Genomic DNA, 19,619 nt, shown 5'->3' on the forward strand with positions numbered 1-19,619 from the left:
CTGATGAGTGTTCTCTTCCAGACTGGAGACTTCTTGTCTCCTTGACTGGTGGAAGGGACAGGGGAGCTCTCTGGGTTCTCTTTTATAAGGGTACTAATCCCATTCAACAGGGGTCCACTCTTATGACCTCATTACCCCCCAAAGGCTCTTAGTACCATCGCCTCGGGTATTAGATTTTCAATTCATGAGGCTGATTTTCAGAGAGGAGGGACACAAACATTTGGACCGAAGCAGCAGTGAATGGCTTGGAATTTTCCCCAGCATTAGCCAGATTCTCTCATAAAACTAGAATAAGTTCCAAGGCTGCAGCACTCACAGGTGCAGAAACTCCCACTGAGTGGGGTGGCTGCTGCCCAGAGTCAGCTGCAAGGTAGAGGGGGCCAAGCAGAATGCCCCCAAATCTCATCACTCTCAACCCTCCATGCTTCTGAGAGCACTCCTGCTTAAAGATTCCAAAAGTAATTTTCTTAACTCATCTATCTCCACTACCAGGAAGCCGCGATACGGAACCTGAAGCTGCCTCCTTGTGTGGCTGGCACTGGGTGTTAAGTGTCCTCATCAGAAAGGACAAGTGGCAGGGTGCCTGCTTCTGTGTGAAGTAGCCTTGTACACTCAGATTTATCCAATCAATTCTGAGCCTTCCCTTAGCTAAGAAAACCCATTTTTATTGCTTTCCAAAACAGTGATCATCCTGGTCATTGTAGTCAACAAATACCCATTCACGAACATTTACCGTATTTTTAGGACTGTAAGACACACTGGACCATAAGATGCACCTAAGTTTTAAAGGAGGAAAATAGGGGAATAAATGAAGCAAAAACTGTGGTAAAATATTTAATAAACCATAACCCTGCTCCACTGCTGCCCCCATCCACCAGCAAGCTAGGCACGCTACATTTTGACTATAAGATGCACCCTAATTTCCCTCCCAAATTGGGGGGGGGGTCATCTTATAGTCCGAAAAATGGTATTAGGGTCCTACACTGTGCTGTTTTAGGCTCCAAAGATTCTCAGGGACAAAAGAAACAAGGCCCCATCTTACAGAGCCAACCGGTGGGTCACCTCAGTATGTCCAGACCCTCTTCTAAGCCCATTGGTCTCACAGAGCATGCGAAAAATGTCCAGAATTGTGTTCTCATTTTTCAAAAATATTTATTTATTTATTTATCTTTAGAGGGGAAGGAGAGGGGGAGAGAAACATCAATGTATGGTTGCCTCTAGTGCATCCCCTGCTGGAAACTGGCCTGCAGGGAACTGGCTTGCAACCCAGGCATGTGCTCTGACTGGGAATTGAACCGCGATCCTCTGGTTTGCAGTGTGTTCTCATTTTTGTTCTGATTTACATTTTGTTTGGTATATGTCCATAAAACTGAGCTAAAACACAATGACTTCTCACAGATGGATTTAGAAAATATCACCGACTACCCAGGAGGGCTTTGCCCATCTCAGAGCCTTATCAGCCCCTGGCCTTGGCTGTCAGTGAGGCGGTCTCTACTCAAGAGCATAGAGAAACTGTAGAACAATTGGCTTTCTCTTTAGATGTCCTTGGCCCATCACTTAAAAAGGATTTATTTTGCTTTGGCCTCTGTTCCCTCATAACTCCTAAAAAGCAACTTTCTTTTTCTTCAGGAGCCTTTCTGTTTATTTAAAATTAAGCTGAAACATGAACCTCATATTGCTGTCTCAAATCTCAGAAAGAGTTTCAAATTTTGGTGCAAGGACATTGTGTTGGCTGTTTTTCAATGACATGACTTTCAACCCTCTGTTTTTTCATATCTGGGTGAGGTCTCAGGTAGGTTGAAGAAGCCCCTAGACAGAAGGGTGAGAGGATGTGATATAGAAGGGTAAATTTCATGTCAAGAGGACAATAATTTGTGTGTATTGTTTTTTAAAATATGATACCCAAATCGCTGGTGACAACCAAAATGTTTTTAGTTGGGATATCACTAGGTTTATTTACTTTATTATAATATATTTAATTCGGTTAATCATGGAAGATGATGTTGGTTTTTCATTTATGACAGTCATGTTTCCTTTTATAACAAGATTACTTAAATAAGAATGTAAAGTATTAAATAAGCATACAGATGGTATATGAATATGATAAAAATCACATGGGAGGTATAGAAATGAGTTTTGGGGGACACGGATGCCTGGAGCAAGTGTCCTATAGGAAGGCCCCCAGACCTGCCAAGTAGAGGGGTGCACCCATCACCCCCAGAAAGCAGGAAGCTGGTGGAGGTGAGCTTTAAGTTAAAATAGAACACGCATTACCGATACATGCCAACCACACCAGAGTAACAAGCTGTGTGTATTCAAATTAACCACTTACTCTGGAAAAGGAAAGAAGTCATGTATGAGGGGCTGGGGGAGGCGGGGGTGCCCAGAAGACCTTTACAGTGAGTGAGAGACTCGGGCAGATTACCTGAGACTTCCTGGAGAAGCAGGTTGGACATCAGCCAGGAGGGCAGAGTGCCTTACCCAGAATGTACCCACTGATTTTATTACAGTGGCGGTAGGGTGATACTAAGCGAGAATGTCTTAGTGAAAGTTTAAAAGTACTTATAACCACTGTTGTTATTTTCCCCCAAATACAAAAATCATGAAACAAAAACTAAATGGAGAAGAGAGCCCTTTACCTTACTTATATTTGAAACAGAATCTAGAAACAATATTGTAATTATATTTCTTTCCACATTTGCGTTTTAGCAGATTTGGGTCAGGGAGCAAAATTCTTTCTGGGCTGCTCAGAGTGGTTCCTCCTCACCCCAATACCTCCCTGCCTCTCCTCCACCCTCCCACATGGCTTCTTTTTTTTCCCCCTTGAGGTCTCTTGATGAATCCCTTGGTTACCCTACAGCAGAGTTCACCTCCCAGTCAAAAGCTGCGCCCAAGTTGAGGGCTCAAGTTGCCTCTCTTTCTGCAGCTGTTCAGGCTGTAGAGGAGCCCCCACCAGCATGTTGATTTGGGGGGGCAGGTGAGAAAGTCCTCACAAAAAGACAAGAAAGAGAGTAGAGTGGACCCATGCTACTGACCCAAACCACACATTCTGATCGTTTAGGTGGGGTGTAAAAGCTAAGTCACCTAATCCTCCAATCACCAATAACCTTCTAAAAGTTATATCCTTTAATTTTTCTCTTACTTGTACAGATTAAGTGGTTACATTCATGGTCCAAATGTTGAGTTTCTGTTTAGAACCAGAAACTCAACTCAGATCCTCAGCCTGAGTTTACTGGTCCCCGTGGTCTCGTCACAGCTGTCATTGCAGATAGGCGCTCGTCTCCTGCCTCTTCTCCCCTCGTACCTCCATCTGCTGCTGGGACCATCTCATTTGGAACAGAGCTCTGAAGGATTAAAGATACAGTCCCATGTGTGAGAATCTCAGCACCAGATGAAACCTGTGCTTAAGCCAATAGGAGGGTGTAACCGTCATTTATTTGGAGAAGCACTCAGTGTAAAGCTAGCACATGTTATCTTGGGAAGTGCACACACCAACATTTAGACCCAAAATCCAATATTTCCAAGATGGGTGACCTTGAACACACTTAGACCTTGGACAAAGATTAAATAAACTATGTGGTCTTTCTGAGTTTCAGTTTTCCTTCTGGAAAAAAAAGACACTCGCTGGGGTGTGTTGGGGCTTAAATGAGAGCAAGAGAACCTCCCACACCAAGTCTCTACTGTCTTGGCCTCAGGCCCCCGTGGCGGCAGCTTTCCAGCCCTTTGCCTTTAACTTGTCCCCTTTTGTTCTGTATTTGGTTCTTTATTCTTCAAATAACCACAATATAGAGTTGAAGAATACTTTAAAGTATTGGCCTTAATCAAATACATTTACATGTTCTCTTTACTCAATATTAATTGTTAAAAACATTAAAAAAAATGCTCCATGTCCAAAAGCAAAAGTCAATGACTTTTTACAAATGCGTCTATGCTTGGGATGGGGGTCGAGGGGCTCTAAACTCTTGTCAGTAAATGGCCTTTATAACTAAAAGGATTCTCTACTTTCTCAGTTAGGCTGAGTCTTGAGAGATTGGTTTTTTTTTTTTTGGCTTCAGGCCCAAAATCATAGTTTGCCTTGAGATAGTTACATAATCTGTCCATTCATCTCAGCTTTGTAGTATGTGGAATATAGAAGTGTTAATACTTTCTTGGGGTAAGGTAGCACTAGACCCGAGGTCAGCCTTACTGTGGTGGAATACAGGAAAGCATTGCACTATCATAGACGGGAGGAGGTGCAGGGACCCAGGAGTCTGCGAGAGCAGAGATCTGATCCGATCAGGGACTTTGGACTGAGCTCTGACAGTGTAGGATCTTCCCATAGGTCCTCACATTATCATGTAGGGTTTAGGCAGCCAAGAGTCATCCTTAAAACGGTGGCTTCAGGGGCACCTGTTCTCATCATGATCACCTTTAGACAACTTATATCACATTTTCCTGCAGTTGTCATGACATAAGGCCTTTGAAGAACTGTGGCTTCTCATGCTTGTTCCCATCATGGCTCCACATAGCCATTCTTTGAGAGCTGGTTATGGCTCAGGCAACAGTGTACCCAAATGAGTGAGTTTCAAGCCTCACCCTCATCAACTAAGGATATAGTGAGAGGCTTAGTTGTAAACAAGCAGTTATGGGGTGTGCTCCACGGGGATGTCCACAGACGCTTTGAGAGCTCAAAGGGGGCAGGTATCGGAGGGGAAGAAATGCCCTCAGGGGAGGTGATATTTGTGCTGAGCCTTGAAGGCCGAGGCGTTGGCGGCCTGGCTTCTAGACCCAGCTCTGCGTTTGCATTTCCCTTCTGTCATTTGCTGACTCCCAGCCAGGTCTCTCCTCTCTGACATGGGAATTCGGCACCCACTTCCCCTGCCTCTGGAGGTGGAAGTGAGGTGACAGAGAGACTGCTTCTGAGGACACTCGCCTGTCTGAAGTGTTTTCCTCCTGCCCTGGCAGCTGGCGCCTGCAAGATAGTGGGTCTGTCTGGGCTCAGAGTTCAGTGTGTGGCTGTGCACTTCAGATCTGTCCTCGTTAGAACAGTATAACTATGTCCTTTTGGTCATGACTCTGGCTTTTTTCTCCAATAAAAACAGTTTGCCTGTAAAGTCTGACTGCCTGAAAATCCTCATTCTTCCTCTTACAAGCTGTGTGACCTGGTAGAGGTTACTTAGTCCTAGTTTTCTCATCTGTAACATAAAGATGATGATACTACCACATATCTTATGGGGTGACTATGAGGATTAGAGAAAGTAACCTGTAAAGAGTACCTGGAGTGTGGGGGCGACTTTTCCTGCATGTCCCCCACGACTGCCACTGATGAAAGTAAACATTACAGAGACATGATGTGATCTATTTGGAGAGGAGAGGTGGCCATTTTCCCAGAAGAAAAAAGCCGTGAGCAGTGGCCAGTTTCTCAGGGATAAAAGGCGTTGAGCCCCTTTCTCTAAGGACTTTTATTGGGTTGTAATACACAGGAATATAGGGCGGCAATGATCAAAGAAATCTGAGGGCTTAGTCTGAGTCCAAGTCTGTCAGGAACAGAGTTTTCAGGTTTCCTGCTCGAACCCTTAACATATGAATGAAAGCACTCTTAGCAGAGCCGATGTCACGGGTTTATCAGGAAGTGTTTGTGATGCCAGATTTTTCCCCAGGACACACTTTAGCAAGGCAAGGAGCTGCACCTCTCCCCATCAGGTATTCAGGCTTAAGGGGATTAGAGCCAGGAAGCACTTATCCTAGAGAACATGGGGACTCAGTCTTTGTCAAAGCCGGGGTTGGGGCTGAGAGTCTATTGCTCTTTTTTGCAGCGCCCCCCCCGCCAAGTCCTTCCATGAAGGCCTCCCAAGTGATCATGTCTGGCCTAGGTTGCCCCTCTCTGTGAGGGGTCTTACCCGTCATTGACTTCCGACTAAGCTTTGGGGGCAGGGAGAGGAAACTGAGGCAGCATTTTCTACCAGAGATAAGCCTTGTCTCCTGCGGCTCAAATTCCAGAGGTCCTTAGCCACAGGGATAGAGTTACAATTCCTAGAACTAGGCAGAGCGGTCCACAACACTGGAGCATACTCTTTTATTCATCATTGGGACTGGGAGAATACCAGAAAGGGTCTCAGAGAATCAGGATGAGCCTCGTGCTTGGCCACTTTTGGGTGTCATTCCTGCCATGGAATTCATTGGTACTCACGTAGCACTGGGGGGTTGAGAGAGGATGACCTACCCAATTTTCTTATGTTGGAGATAGTGTAGTACTTGAGACTAGATGAATTCTATGTCACTCTCATGTATTTAAAAATACTAGAATAGTATTCAAGCCCTAAAAAGGAGGCAAATTTCAACCTAGGCTACAGTATGAATGAAACTTGAAGACATTATGCTAAGTTAAATGAGCTAGTCGCAAAAAGACAAATACTGTATGAGTCCACTTACATGAGGCCCCCAGAGTAGTCAAATTTCCAGAGACAGAAAATCAAATGGTGGTTGCCAGGGGGAGGGAGGAGCAGGGAGTTGTTTAGTGGGTATGGAGTTCTGCAGGATGTAAAGAGTCCTAGAGGTCGATTATACAGTGACATGAATGTACTTAGTGCTACTTGAACTATACACTTAAAAAGATTAACATGGTACATTTTATGTCTATTTTACCAGCATTTTTACAAAGCTTATTAAGCATGTGCCAAGTGTGAGGCACTACACCTGGCACAAGGAGAGATAGTGTGAGTCCCGCCCAACATGGCCACATCTCCCCTTAGGGAACTTACAGGCTGGTGGGGGGGGGGCACATGTGACAAGGAGAATGACACTAATGGGCACAAGTACTTAGGTGCTGCAAAGAGCAGTTCATGGAATCAGGAGAACCTAGAATACAAAGATGTGACCTTGACAAGGAGGCCAGGCCAGACCAAGAGCAAAGGTGAGTAACACAAAGGAAGACCACTCTAAGAATGTGAAAAGCGTGTGTCCAGGTTACAAGAAGGGAGGGTCTGAACATGTGGCTGGAGTGCAGAGAGCAGAAGAATGTGCTTTGTGAGAACTGGCTGGTGAAGACAAAGGGGCTGGGCCATACAGCCTGCTGGCCGTGTTGACTTTCCTCTGTCTTCGGGAGCAGAGTGGGAAGTCATGAGGGCTCTGAGCTGAGGTTAGGGAGACAGACTGAAAAGCTGGTGTGTGTTCTAAAAAAGCAGTCTGAAGAAATGTTTTTTCTTACAAAGAAAAATCTTATCAAATACTAAGAGTTGTCTCAGTTATCCACATGAAAAAAAAGAGTCCCTTAAGTGTTTCTCAGGGCCCTGACGTGAATACAAATGTGTACCCATTTCTTGTAAGTCTTAACAGTTATGGGTTATTATCAAGCTAATCTTCCCACCCTGACAAACGTGTCTCTATAACTAAAATGTCAAAAAAGATTTATATAACTATGGTTGTTTTATGACTCAGAGTTGACAAAGTATTAAAGATAACTCAACTTAACTATAAATACACTGTCTGGGTGTTCTGGTGAGTCAGTGAGACACTGGAGTAACAAAATAAAGATTTTATCATTAATAATTTCCTATTCCATAATGTTTGTCTTTTTTATAGAAAAAAATCAGCCCTGGCTGGTATGACTCAATGGACTGAGCACTGGCCTGAGAACCAAAGGGGTGCTGATTCAATTCTCAGTCAGGGCACTTGCCTGGGTTTCTGGCCAGGTCCCCAGTTGGGGGGGGAGGCGCATGAGAGACAACCACACATTGACATTTCTCTCCCTCTCTTTCTCCGTCCCTTTCCCTCTGTCTAAAAATAAATAAAGTCAAGTCTTTAAAAATTATGAATGATATTGTTTTAATTAAGATAGTTATATAGTTCTGTGTTCTTTTAACAGAAACACTGAGTTAGACAACTTTTTTCCTACTTTGCAACAGCTTTATTGAAATATAGTTTGCATACCATACAATTCAACGTTTGAAGTGTACAACTTTTCTGGAGTCATTTCAGTTTGGGACCATCTCTCAGTCAATTCAATGTGAGGAAACTGTGCCCTCCAGAGGGCACACCAACCGGCACTGTTAACAAATCTCAGAAAGCAATATTTGACCTTAAAAATGAAGCATATATATGACATAGCATGTTCCAAACATGACAGTGGGATTTCACACAAGAAATTATTTTTATCATAGAAAACAGTACAAACTATTTTAACTCCATCATAAAAGTCTCAATCACTGACACAACAACTTTGACTGCCTTTTCAAGCATTGTCTCAACCGAATGTGAATCTACAGCCCAGGCATCATATATCACACGTGTTATGCCTGGACATCTGTACAAATTTAAGAACAATTGAAATGATTTGCTGTGCTCAGCTGTTCCTGGGCTGCCAGGTGCAGGCGTTAGAGGACCTCCTGAACGACAAATTGGAATATGAGGAGGAACAAGAATATAGACACTTTGTGCAGTTGGGCGGGTGCTTCATTGTGCAAGAACTGGTTGTATTCAGGGATCTCAAAGAAAGGGCTTGCCGAGTGAATTAGCCTCTCTTCTCAGCCAGTTTTGCTGCCTACACCATCCCGTGCTCTGGAGCAACCTCCACGACTGCCACTGCCCTGTAGCAGTGGGGGATCCTCCGGGGTCTGGAGCTTTTGGACACAGCTGCCACTTGTTTTGAGGACTTGGGTTAAGAGGGGTGGGGGAGCAGTTCTCTGGGGCCTAAACTGTGTTAGTCACAGAGCTGATGTTCAAGATTACTCCAAGTGACACAGGCACTCATGTGTCCTTAATAAACTATGTGTGTGTTTCTACAAATTTGAGAGAGATGCTAATTGATTGATTGATTGATTTAAGGCCTCCTAAAGCACAGTGTCCAGGGTAAATACCCCTTTGCCCAGGATTTAGGATGGTACTAACTCTGGCTCAGCACTCGACAAGCCTTTTCCAAGTTCACTCAGTCAGCCTGTTAGTTGTGATGTGGACGGACCTGCCAGGAGGTCCTATCTCTCTTGGTGTGTTTTTTTAAGACTGCTGACTGTGTGTTTCACTGGTTTGGTCTTGTTAGGAACCGGGGAAAGTGGCAAAAGCACCTTCATCAAGCAAATGAGAATTATCCATGGGTCTGGCTACAGCGATGAAGACAGAAAGGGGTTCACGAAGCTGGTGTACCAGAATATATTCACCGCCATGCAGGCCATGATCAGAGCCATGGACATGCTGAGGATCCAGTATGTGTGTGAGCAGAATAAGGTAATGCGCCGAAGGGCGTAGGCCCTGTGTGGGAGGCTGCGTGTTCCAGCTCTGTTAGCAGGGGTTTTTTGAGCTAAAAGGCTTACTGGGTGCTTTGGTCAGAGGCCAAAAGAGGCCCTTGAGCTCAAACGTCTGAGAAGTGTAATGAATGTGGTCAGCCCTGTGGTTCCATGTATGCTGGGAGCTCTAGCAGAGAGGGAGTGTGGGCTATCCCCTGTGCAGGGATTCAGATATGGGGGAAGTTGTTTAGTGGGCTTATTCCAGGGACTGAGAAAAGGAAGACAAGTATGTGTTCTTTTTCAGCTGAGATACCCAGTTAGCTTTCCAATGGAGCAAGGAAGACCTTGGGTTTGTAATGGTCAACTTTTTAAGAATTCCCCATCTTAGGAAATATTTTCACAAATGCCCTGTAGATACTCAGAGAAAGCATGGGGTTTGTTTATTTATTTTGAGAGCTAGCCCTTCTTGGGAGTTAAGTGATCCCTTCCTTATGAGAGCGACGGTTTATGTCCCAAATAGCAGCGGACTCTGGCAAAGTGATGATGATATCAAGCTGGCATTGGCTTTCCTGTCACCACTGGAAATGTTTAAAATACAAATTGGTTTAAGACCATAGGAAATACTGAGGCATGATGATGGGAGAAGGAGGCAAATAAAACTGTATGCAGTGTAGTGGCATGTGAAACCCAGGGGAAAGTACTGTGCCTAACTTCATCAGGCATGTGGGTTAGAAATAGAGTTTATTTAAAATAATACCAAATTACAACATGACATGATGATAAAGAAAAAATTCTGTCTCAGAAGAATCTCTTGAGGATCTATTAAAAAGAAATATAGCTGCTAAAAAGCCAGAACTTCATGGGCTTTTGTATAGACCCCAAGGACAACTTTATCATGAACTTGTGACACCTGTGTTCATGTATATTTTATACATACAGTGTCCAGTGGAAGTAATGCCTGCTTGAATGTGGTTGGTAGGGTAATAATATGGGTATAATAATTTATAGTTTTAATTTGAAGATTTCACCCAAAAGGTCATATCATGTGCTTGAGTGTGATATAGTTGTTACAGAATTACGTGCTTATAATTTTGTAACAAAAGATTTTGTAATAAAAACAGGGGTGTTATTTGTGTTCACCCTATATAATATACAGAGACTTTCAAGCAATCAATCTAATTTTTTAATTTCTCAGTGACTGAATTACATGGAAAAACACAGCATGCACCAAATCTTAGACTTACTTTTACACTGTGTCTACAAATTTACGTCCACCACCACATCCTTGTAGTCTTGAAGAAATAAAAAAGTGTATTTTGCCTCTAGTTTCAACATTCTGAAAAATGTGTTGAGGGGACATTAGCTGCAAAGTATGTGTGCAGAGGGGGCATTGGGCATTAATATATCTGGTGCCGAGTAATGTGAGAGGTGCATCTGAGCCACTGGGAGATTCTACAAGTAACTCTGATGATCCTTTCACGCATTGGTTTTAAGTACACGCTTTTATATCCTTCAAACCTGGGCCATCCTTTTTTCATTACCCCGTCCAAGGTGTTTTAAAAATTAGGCCATCTGTGAAAATTTAGAATAAGGAGAAGAGGTATGTCAGACACATCCCTGTGGTTTAGTTCATCTGTTTTTCTCTGTTGTAAAATGCATTTGGTTTCTCCGTCACAGAAGGGTGGCTGGGGGAAGCTGGGAATTCAGGGATGGATTTGTAAGCAGACCTCAGGGAAGAGAATGTTTAAGTGTAAGTCAGTTCTGCTTACCTTGGCGACATATTTGTAAAACCCAATCAAGTTTTGTAATCCAGGTCTCTGGGTTTGGTTTGATTTTGTTTTCCCTCAAAACTTCTTCTAGAGTGACGAGTTTGTACTTGGAACAAAAAAATTTTATGGGGTTTGACATTCTACCATTTTCCCCCTTTCTCTTGATCTTAATTCTTTGTCATCCACCTTGTCTACTTGGTCACTAATCTCTGTGAATTTCCTACAGCTGCTGTAACCAAGCGCCTCACCTTGAGTCGTTTAAAAGAAAAATCTATGTGGCAACCGGAGGCTCTGAGGGAAACCGTTCCTTGTGTCCCTCCTGGCTTTTGGTGGTTGCTGGCAATCTCTGGTGTCCTTTCCAGGCTCCGCCTCGCTCTTCACAAAGAGCTCTCCCCTGGTGACTCTCGGTGCACGTGGCATTTTCCTCTCTGTCTGTGACCAAATTTTCTTCTTATAAGGACACCAGCCATTGGATTAGGGCCCACCCTAATCTAGAATGACCTCATCATAACTTGATTACATCTACAAAGACACCATTTCCAAATATAGTTACTTTCTGAGGTTGAGTTTGCATGAATTCGGAAGGATGTTGTCCAGCTCAGTACGGTCTGCTCCCAGCTTCCTGTCTATCCCACAAGCAAAACACATTCGCCTCATTCCAATAGTCCCCAAAGTCTTAATCCATTCCAGCATCAACTTTGTCTCATATCGAATATAAATATCAACTCAAAAGGTTCCAGATCTCATCACGTAAATCATCCAAATCAGGTATGGGTGAAATTCAGGATTCGATCCATTCTGGAGCAGAGTTTCTCCTCTTCCGTAGATCCGTGAACTGGGAGATGAGTCAGTGTACCTTTGGTCTCCTCATGTCATGTATCTGACTCTGTTCTCAATGCCTTCTTTCTTTCTACTTCAAGTACCTATTTTCATGCTTCATAAATGTCCTCTTATCCCTCGGATGAACCAGATGCTGAAATGGTTTAAGGAAAGGCAAAAGATTGAGTGGAAAGAACATTGGACTGGTTCCTAAAAATCTGGCCTGTGCTCATGGTTTCCCTGTAGGTTTCAGGCAGGAGTCAGCAAACTTTTCCTGTAAAGGGCCAGGGAGGAAATATTTTTTGGCTTTGAGGGGGGTACAGTCTCTACAGCAACTATTCAGCTCTGCTGTTGTAGTGCAAAAGCAGCCACAGGCAATGCATAAAAGAAGGAGTGGGACTCACTTGTAAGCTCCAATGGCAAAATGTAAAAGCTACTCTTAACTCATGATCCGTACAAGAACAGGCCACGAGCAGATAGAGTCCACAGGCTGTAGTTGCCCACCCTAGTCCTAGGGGAAGCCATATACCCTCTCTGGTCCTGCATTTCTCCATCTGCTCAATGTCGCCCACACATGCTCTATTTCATAAGCCAACACCAACAAAAGGAAGTGCGTTACAATTAAACACTCAATAAATATAAGGTTACTATTGAAACAAGTTCAAAAACCAAAAATGGACTCATTGTTTTTTGCTGGTGTTTTGTTTTGTTTTGTTTTTGGTTTAGGTCAGTTTCATCCATTCCTTCTCTATTGTTTTCTGAATGATTTTTCTCTGTGGGCCAAAACTGATTTTTGAACATGAAAGTGCCATACTCACTGAGTCATACAATGATGAAATGATTAGAGTTCCAAAAATATTAAGTAATTAAAGAAGTGTGGTATATATGAAGTATCTTCTGTACAAAGTATTGCATCACTGGAAGACATCACTAATTACATCACTAATTGCATCAGTTAGTGAAGACAGGGATGAACAAAGCCTTCATTAGCTTTTATTTTCACAGTGGTGTATTCCTTCCCTCAATTCTTTTTTGCTGAGTATTTAGTTTGATCTGATTTTTTTTCAGAGCTGGGAACACTTTCTCAAAAGCATGTATAAGGAAATGAATAGTGATTTTAGAGTATTTTTTTTTAAAAAAAACATTAAATGTTAGCAAGATTATTGCCCGGCTAGGTTGTTGAAAATTTTTGCCTATTACAGACAGGATTCTTATGAAAGAAAAATTATCAGATATTTAATTCAGCACTTGCTTTTAACCATCATCTTTTTTTTCCAATTAAGATATAGCCTTGAAGAATATTTTCTTCTACCTTGCCTCCTTTTTTTAAAGAAATGATTCATATGTACTTGCTCATTCTGTTGATAAGCTCTAATTTTTATGAATGTCTCTCAAGAGTGTCATGTGAGCACAGGATAGAACTTATGACTTCTTGAATAAATATTACAAAGGCACTTGCTCAGTGGGAGGGCTCCTAAATTTTTGTTAGTCCATCACTCATGTTTACTAGTGACAATTTCACTGAAGCCTGAAGAGCTTCGTATTTTTTGCTGTTTGTAATGTCTCCAGCTTGGAAAATCGTCATTCTAGACCTGTCCTAGAAGGAAGTCTTTCTGATCCCCTGGAAGGTTCTGCAGAATCTGCTTGGATGGTCTAGATGCAGAGTTCCCCAAGGGCAGAGGACAGCCTACCCGACTTCTCAAAAGCCTTCTAGTTTTATGTTCAGTGGTGTCTAGACAAAAGAAGTAGGTTCATAGGCTCTCTTGGCAGCAGATTCCCAGCTTATTCCCTGATCCCTTGCTTTTCTCTCTATTTCTAACTGATATATTGGAAGTTTGGCAAGTTTTGCTTTGGGTAAACAGATGCCTTTGTCATCAGTTCCCTGCAGTGTCTTGGGATTCAGCCCCTTGGGGGTCCCCCTCTCCTGACTGTGGAGTTTATCAGGCAGCTAGGGCACCTAAACAAGGGTTGATTTGCAGACTTGGCTGTGCATTGGAATCACCAGGGGGACTTTTCTATTGCTACTGAGGATTGGTAGCCCCAAGAGTCAGAGTGAAATATTTTGGAAAGTAGCCTAAGCTTTTGGATGGACTTTAAGAAGCTTCCCAGGTGATTCCGATTAGGCAGCCAATGCTGAGAACCACTGATACACATATCTCAAGATTATTCAGAGTGGACTGTCCTATCAGTCTTTCCACAATGGGAGGTAATCTTTTCCATGGAATGAGCTCATTAGTCTCCACCCAATGGTAAATTGAGTAGCCAGCATGAAATATGTTTGTTTTGTGCAGCTGTGCTTGCTGCCTTGGTTAGGTTTGGTGACAGTAGTTCTGACAGCACCTCCGGGGGACATTTTTGAAGTCAGGTCAGATTCTGTATTTGTTTCCTGTGAGTCTTGCAGGGGCCCAGCACAGCATCAAGCCTAGAGCTTTAGGGGTGGGTGTGGCCAGGAGAAAGTGCTGCCTTTCATTCTCTAGAGGTTGGAGCAGTGGTGCCTTCTTGACCTCCTTTCCCCACTATTGAAAAATGAAAATGATATCTATATATTTTTTTCTTTCTGGAGGGGATTTCATTGCTCACCATGCTGAAGAAATATAAAGGCTCCTTCAGTGCCCCTTCATTTCTCCCTGGAAACACATTACTTTGCTACCCCTCCCTTTGACTTCCCTTATTTGACAATATACACCCAATTGGAAAGATTTAAGTGAACAAAGGTGCCAGTCATGGTGAATCTTACTATGAACAAAGAGCCCAGTAAAGATGAGCAAGCATTTCAGAAGAGAGCCCAGTCCTCCACTGTTCTGCATAGTTTCCTGCAGGAGCTGAGCAGAGACAGGGTCAGGGAGAGGTCTCTGGTGGGAGGAGAGCGCTTGGCAGCAGGAGCTTTCATTCCCCTCTTCTCGCGTCTCTGAGATGGGACCTGGAGACTCAGCCGAGACAGGGGGTGAGGTGGGTGTGGGGAGCTTTTCTGAGGGTGTGATATCTCAACCTGTGCCAAAGGGGGACTATTGCCTCTCTGCAAACGTAGACCCTTCCCTGAGATGGAATACGCGGGAGGTGGGACCGGGCATCACTGGTAGCAACAACTTCCAGGAAAAGGGGAGGGAAATTCCAGGCAGTAGCAAGGGCTCAGTAAAGAATTTCTCAGGACTCTGGCTACCCTGTGGAGACAATGACTCTGTAGTGACCATCCTGACTCCAGGGCTACAATAAAGGGAGTGAAGTCAAGGTCCATCTGTATTATCAAACCTGAAAGGTCATTTGGCAAAAGGCTTTTATTACCTTCATGTTGCTTTTTCTATGCTTTCCCCCCTTTTCCAGTGAAAACAGATAACCTTCAGAATTGCTATGGCCAATTTTCACTTGATTTCTTTGGCTTTTCTCTGGGTTGAGTTGGGATTCACCTTCAACTCCGGACAACACAGGTGAAAAGGCGATGCTGGCCAAGGCCCCTTTGCGGGGCAGCATCTCCGCCAACTGCAGTAGGGCTTGGTCATGCTGCTCCACGGCCTGAGTCTGGAGATGTGCTGGCAAGTTGGCTGTCGGAGGGAGAATGGAATTTCCATCATATCTCCAAGTTCTTGTATTTTGACTCTGTGTGAGTTTGTTTGGGTTGCTTCTGATGTGCAGTTGCTCTGTTGACATTTGTGTTAGAAACAGACTGAGAGCCTTTGGGACTCAGGGGCACTTGTCTCTCAGTAGTTCATGAAGGTAGTTCAGGTCCACATTGAAAAGCGTGCTGATGTGGCCTTTTCTTGGTTTTGCATCCTCTTTCTTTATGAAAATTTGTCACTGAGTGATGTTCAGTAGAGTGTTTCTAACGCCCTGTCAGAAGTCTGCTGTGCATTGGACTCAGAAGTCAGAAGTCAGTGGGTTTATTGGAGGTCACTTTGGGCCCCTGGTTCCCAAGTGCACTAGTGCGATGTAAATCATTCTTAGAGGCATTAATAATCACAGTTGTTTCATCGATACTTCACAGTTGTTGAAGTATCAATAGGCTTATTTTGACTTTGTTGCTGTCTGAGAGTATTTTTCTGGTTTCCTTGACTGACAACCACCCCTCAGGTCACCAGTGACTGCAGGCCACAGTCGAGTTTCGGATGTTTTCAACTCTCGAGTGGCTGGTCTCATGGATGGTCGCCGCCTGTCAGAAGACTGACCCCCTGGTGCAGTACTTGAATCTGCACTCTCATGTTGAGACTGTGCTCTGTCTCTCAGGAGGAAAAAAAAACAACAGAAGTCTGTAGCTCAGCATTCCCACGTTTAGTGTCTCAGACGTCTCCTGTGAATCCGTGATCGGCTCTACCGGCCCTGCGGTCCCCAGGACTGTCAGCCTTGTTGCCGTGTTCTCCAGCTGTTAGCCCAAAACCACATGGCATCTCGGCATGGCAGGCTAGAGGGGGTCCTTCTGTACGCTTTGAACCCGAATGGCCAAGAGATCATTTCTTTTTGATAAGTAAAGAATCAGGGATACAGATTAAGTTGATGACATGCCCAAGATGTAGATTTTGTTTATCCTAAAAATAGCTTACAGCTTTATTTTGTGAGTAATTAGAGACGTGACACTTTAGGAAATTAAGCAATTATGTATTTTCATCATATTTCATATATTTTTAGCTGTTGATGCTAACTTACCAGGTACACAACTTAAACACCAAATATACTTCACATTTAAGCAATAAAGTCTAGCATTTATGGGAGAAGATCACAGAAAGTAACACTTTTTCAACACCAAAAAGAACTTTGCTAATGTCTCATCCATGTATATGTAACTCTTCCAGCTTAATTTTGCATTGTCAGAAAGTGAGAGGTGGAAGTTCTGGAAGGATTATTAAAGACTCATGTGAAGAAATCAGACCCAGTTAAGTGAAAAGAGTCAATTGATGTCGCTTGTTGTAGAAGAGTTTCTCAGGGCTTGAAGTATTTTAAGACCCTCTTATTTTCTATTTTTTAAGCATCTATTTAAATAGGTTTTCCAGTCCTACTTTCTCATCCAGTTTGAGAAGTCCGAGTTGCCAGGAGCCTCTGGGAATAGGGAGGCCCGTGCTCTGACTTGGGCTGCCGCCCAGGGCTGCTGGTTCTCCGGCAAATGTTTAACTTGGGCTCTTTTTTCCCCGAGTCCTATTGGGTAGTGAGAATCCTGTGGTACATTTTCTCCTCACTAGGAACTTAGAGTCCTAGCGAGTGTCATAACAAATTCTCTATCAACATCTTACGCTGCAGATTTTTTACATATCCCAATAGTTCTCTGATTAATCACTGTTGACTTAAGAATAAAAATTGCTGTAGTCACTGTTTAAAATATAAGTTTTTGGAAAATGACAGAGGATGTAATAAGAGAAAGAACTGGTTTTCTCCTTAATCACCATCAAAAGTAAATCTGATTCCTCCACTCTCATTAAGCCTGATTTGAGAAAAGGAAATTATTTGACCATTGAAATATTAATTTGTCCCTCTACCTCAAGTCTAGCACATAGTACCGCATCCAAAGAAATGCTTTTAAAAATTTAGTGAAAAGGGGAAATTTCACAAAATGACAAACAATCCAGAAACTAGTGTGGTTATTAGTGTACTTGAACATCTGTCCATCTATCCCACACATGTGAAATGTTTGCCTTGAGTCTCTTAAATTGCATACTACTTTGTCACTATCTTAAAATGTAATGGGGAATATTTGAAACACCCTCATGATTCAAAACTTTGAAGGAAATGCTAGAACCGTAATTAGTGATGCTAGTAAAGTTCTTGTGAGGTCTAACATCCTTCACAGCTTGCTTTCTCCTCCTGGGCAAAGCTGCCCTCCGGTTTTCTCAGGCTGCAGAGCAGACAGGTGTGCAGGTGCTGCCGTGCCCTGAGCCCCGCCTCTCTGGACCCCTAGTTCCCTCACCGATGAATGAATGCCATAAACGTGTGCCAAGGGGTAGATTACTCTCTGGGTTTGTTTTGGAGTCCTGCCAAGGGAATCATGTATTCATTGTCTGGTATTGAGTTTAGAGGCAGACTTTCTTATTGATTGGTTAATAAGCTCTGCAATTATTATCCTAGGCAAAACATTCTGGAAAGCATGATTTCTCTACTAAAAGATTTTTAAGGGATGGGGGCTCAGATGGGATTCTGTAACTAATCTGACAGAAACAAATTGTTAAAAGGTTTTGTGGTGCACGTGTGTGTGTGTGTGCCTCTGCACACACACATGGTGAGAGTGTTTAGAGTGAAATCCATGTTCACTACTAGCCAGAACAGTGAGCTTTTCTTTCTTTCCTATGCTCTTCTTTTTTTTTTTTAATTGATGCTTCTTTTCGGAAGCTCAAATGTTTTCAGGGAGCTTTGAGGCATTGTATCTCATGTACTTCATCTTGATTTCTGACACTTAGAACTGTCAGGTTTAATTAAGGATGATCTAAACTAATGTGAAATAGCTTCCACACTGATACTAATTGCTTTGTATTTTCCCTAGATTAAATTTTAAAATATTTTGGCACTTTCTATAATTGAGAGTAAAGATTTGTTTAAATTGACCATTTACAAGATCTTGTTAGGAAATTGTTTGTTTTTGTGTGTGATTGTATAATTTATTAGAAAGATTTAGAAAGTTTTTCTACATTCTCCTTTCTACACTCTCATTAAAATGACCATAGTTACGGTGGGGTTAGCTGTGAAAAGGCTGAGGATGCTGGGAGTGACTGTGCTCGTGCAACCTTTGGGCCTGTGAGTTCCCCCTCTTATACCAAGGGCAGCGGGTGGTTGAGTGGTGGTGGGCAGGCCCAAGGCCCTGAGCTCCTGCCCCCTCCTACTGTGTCTCTGCTTTGTGCGGATGTGGAATGTCTCCCCTGGTGAGCTGTACGGAGACTTGACTTTGGAGTATCATCATCATCCTCATCATCCTCATCATCCTCATCCTCGTGATTTGGATCAGTTGAGGTGCAGAGCCCTGGCGATTTAGTAATTACCCAAACAAGAAATTCTTTCTTTCCAAGGTCAGCTTGGCCCTAGGTGTACTCGAGTGGCACAAGAGCTGACAGAATTGAATTCCTGCCCTGCCTGTCATTTATGTCCTTAGTAACCTTGGGCAGATCACCAAAGTTCTCAGTGCTTTTATTACCTTCCTTGATTAAAGGCTATGTGAGCTTTTGGGGATAATACAAAGTTAGAATGTGTGTAACCTACCTGCAGAGGCAAAAATCATAGTCTGCTATATCCTAAACAGGTTGCTGTTTTCACCCAAATTTTAAAAATATCACTTTTTATTGTTAACTTTCTAGTTAATAAGACACTGTATCAAATATACTGTTATCTACAATTTATCCGTATAGGCTACTCTATTTAATATAATCCAGGAATTCTTTTCAGATACAGCGAAAAGGACCAGAATGAGAACCAGAAAGACGCGTCTACCAGTCTCGTAATGGAACCCGTGTTCCAGAGCGCGTGTGGTTTACAGACGTGTCCCTGTAAGATAATACAGGTTTTTAGGTTTTTAATGCTTGTTTTCAAGTGAATGAATGAACGACCCTCCTTCCTGCAGACACTGGCATCTGCATCTTCCACAGTTTTCACCTTCTGCCACAAGAGCAAGCATCTGCCGATGAGGACATTGCTCGCAGAAATCTCGGGTCTCAATGGCAGAAAAAGCAGACAGAATCCATGTAGCGTCTTTGCTTGGCTTCTTTAATATTTTTTAAATGATGAGGTTAAATGGTTGGAGAGAAAATCTCCCCTAACAAGTAATGCTATATCCGGTAATTTCTTGACTCCCACAGACAGGCACCCTGGCTGTGTATATGTCTGAGGGTGCCCGGACTTGGGCTTTGTGTTCAGGGAAATAAGAGCTAGT

The 19,619-nt window shown here is 43.1% G+C and overlaps 1 protein-coding gene across 1 annotated transcript in view; it reads left to right on the forward strand.

Moving 5' to 3' along the window:
* Window positions 1-19,619, forward strand: part of GNA14 (G protein subunit alpha 14) — a 162,599-nt gene that overhangs the window by 80,553 nt on the left and 62,427 nt on the right. Inside the window, exon 2 of the mRNA XM_037149106.2 lies at window positions 9,014-9,198. Within this exon, the coding sequence (XP_037005001.1) occupies window positions 9,014-9,198 (185 nt within the window). The remainder of the gene's footprint in view (window positions 1-9,013; window positions 9,199-19,619) is intronic.

Source organism: Artibeus jamaicensis, unplaced genomic scaffold (assembly GCF_021234435.1).
Source record: "Artibeus jamaicensis isolate MK-2021 breed Jamaican fruit bat unplaced genomic scaffold, CSHL_Jam_final scaffold_1964, whole genome shotgun sequence".
In the NCBI taxonomy this organism is placed as follows: domain Eukaryota; kingdom Metazoa; phylum Chordata; class Mammalia; order Chiroptera; family Phyllostomidae; genus Artibeus; species Artibeus jamaicensis.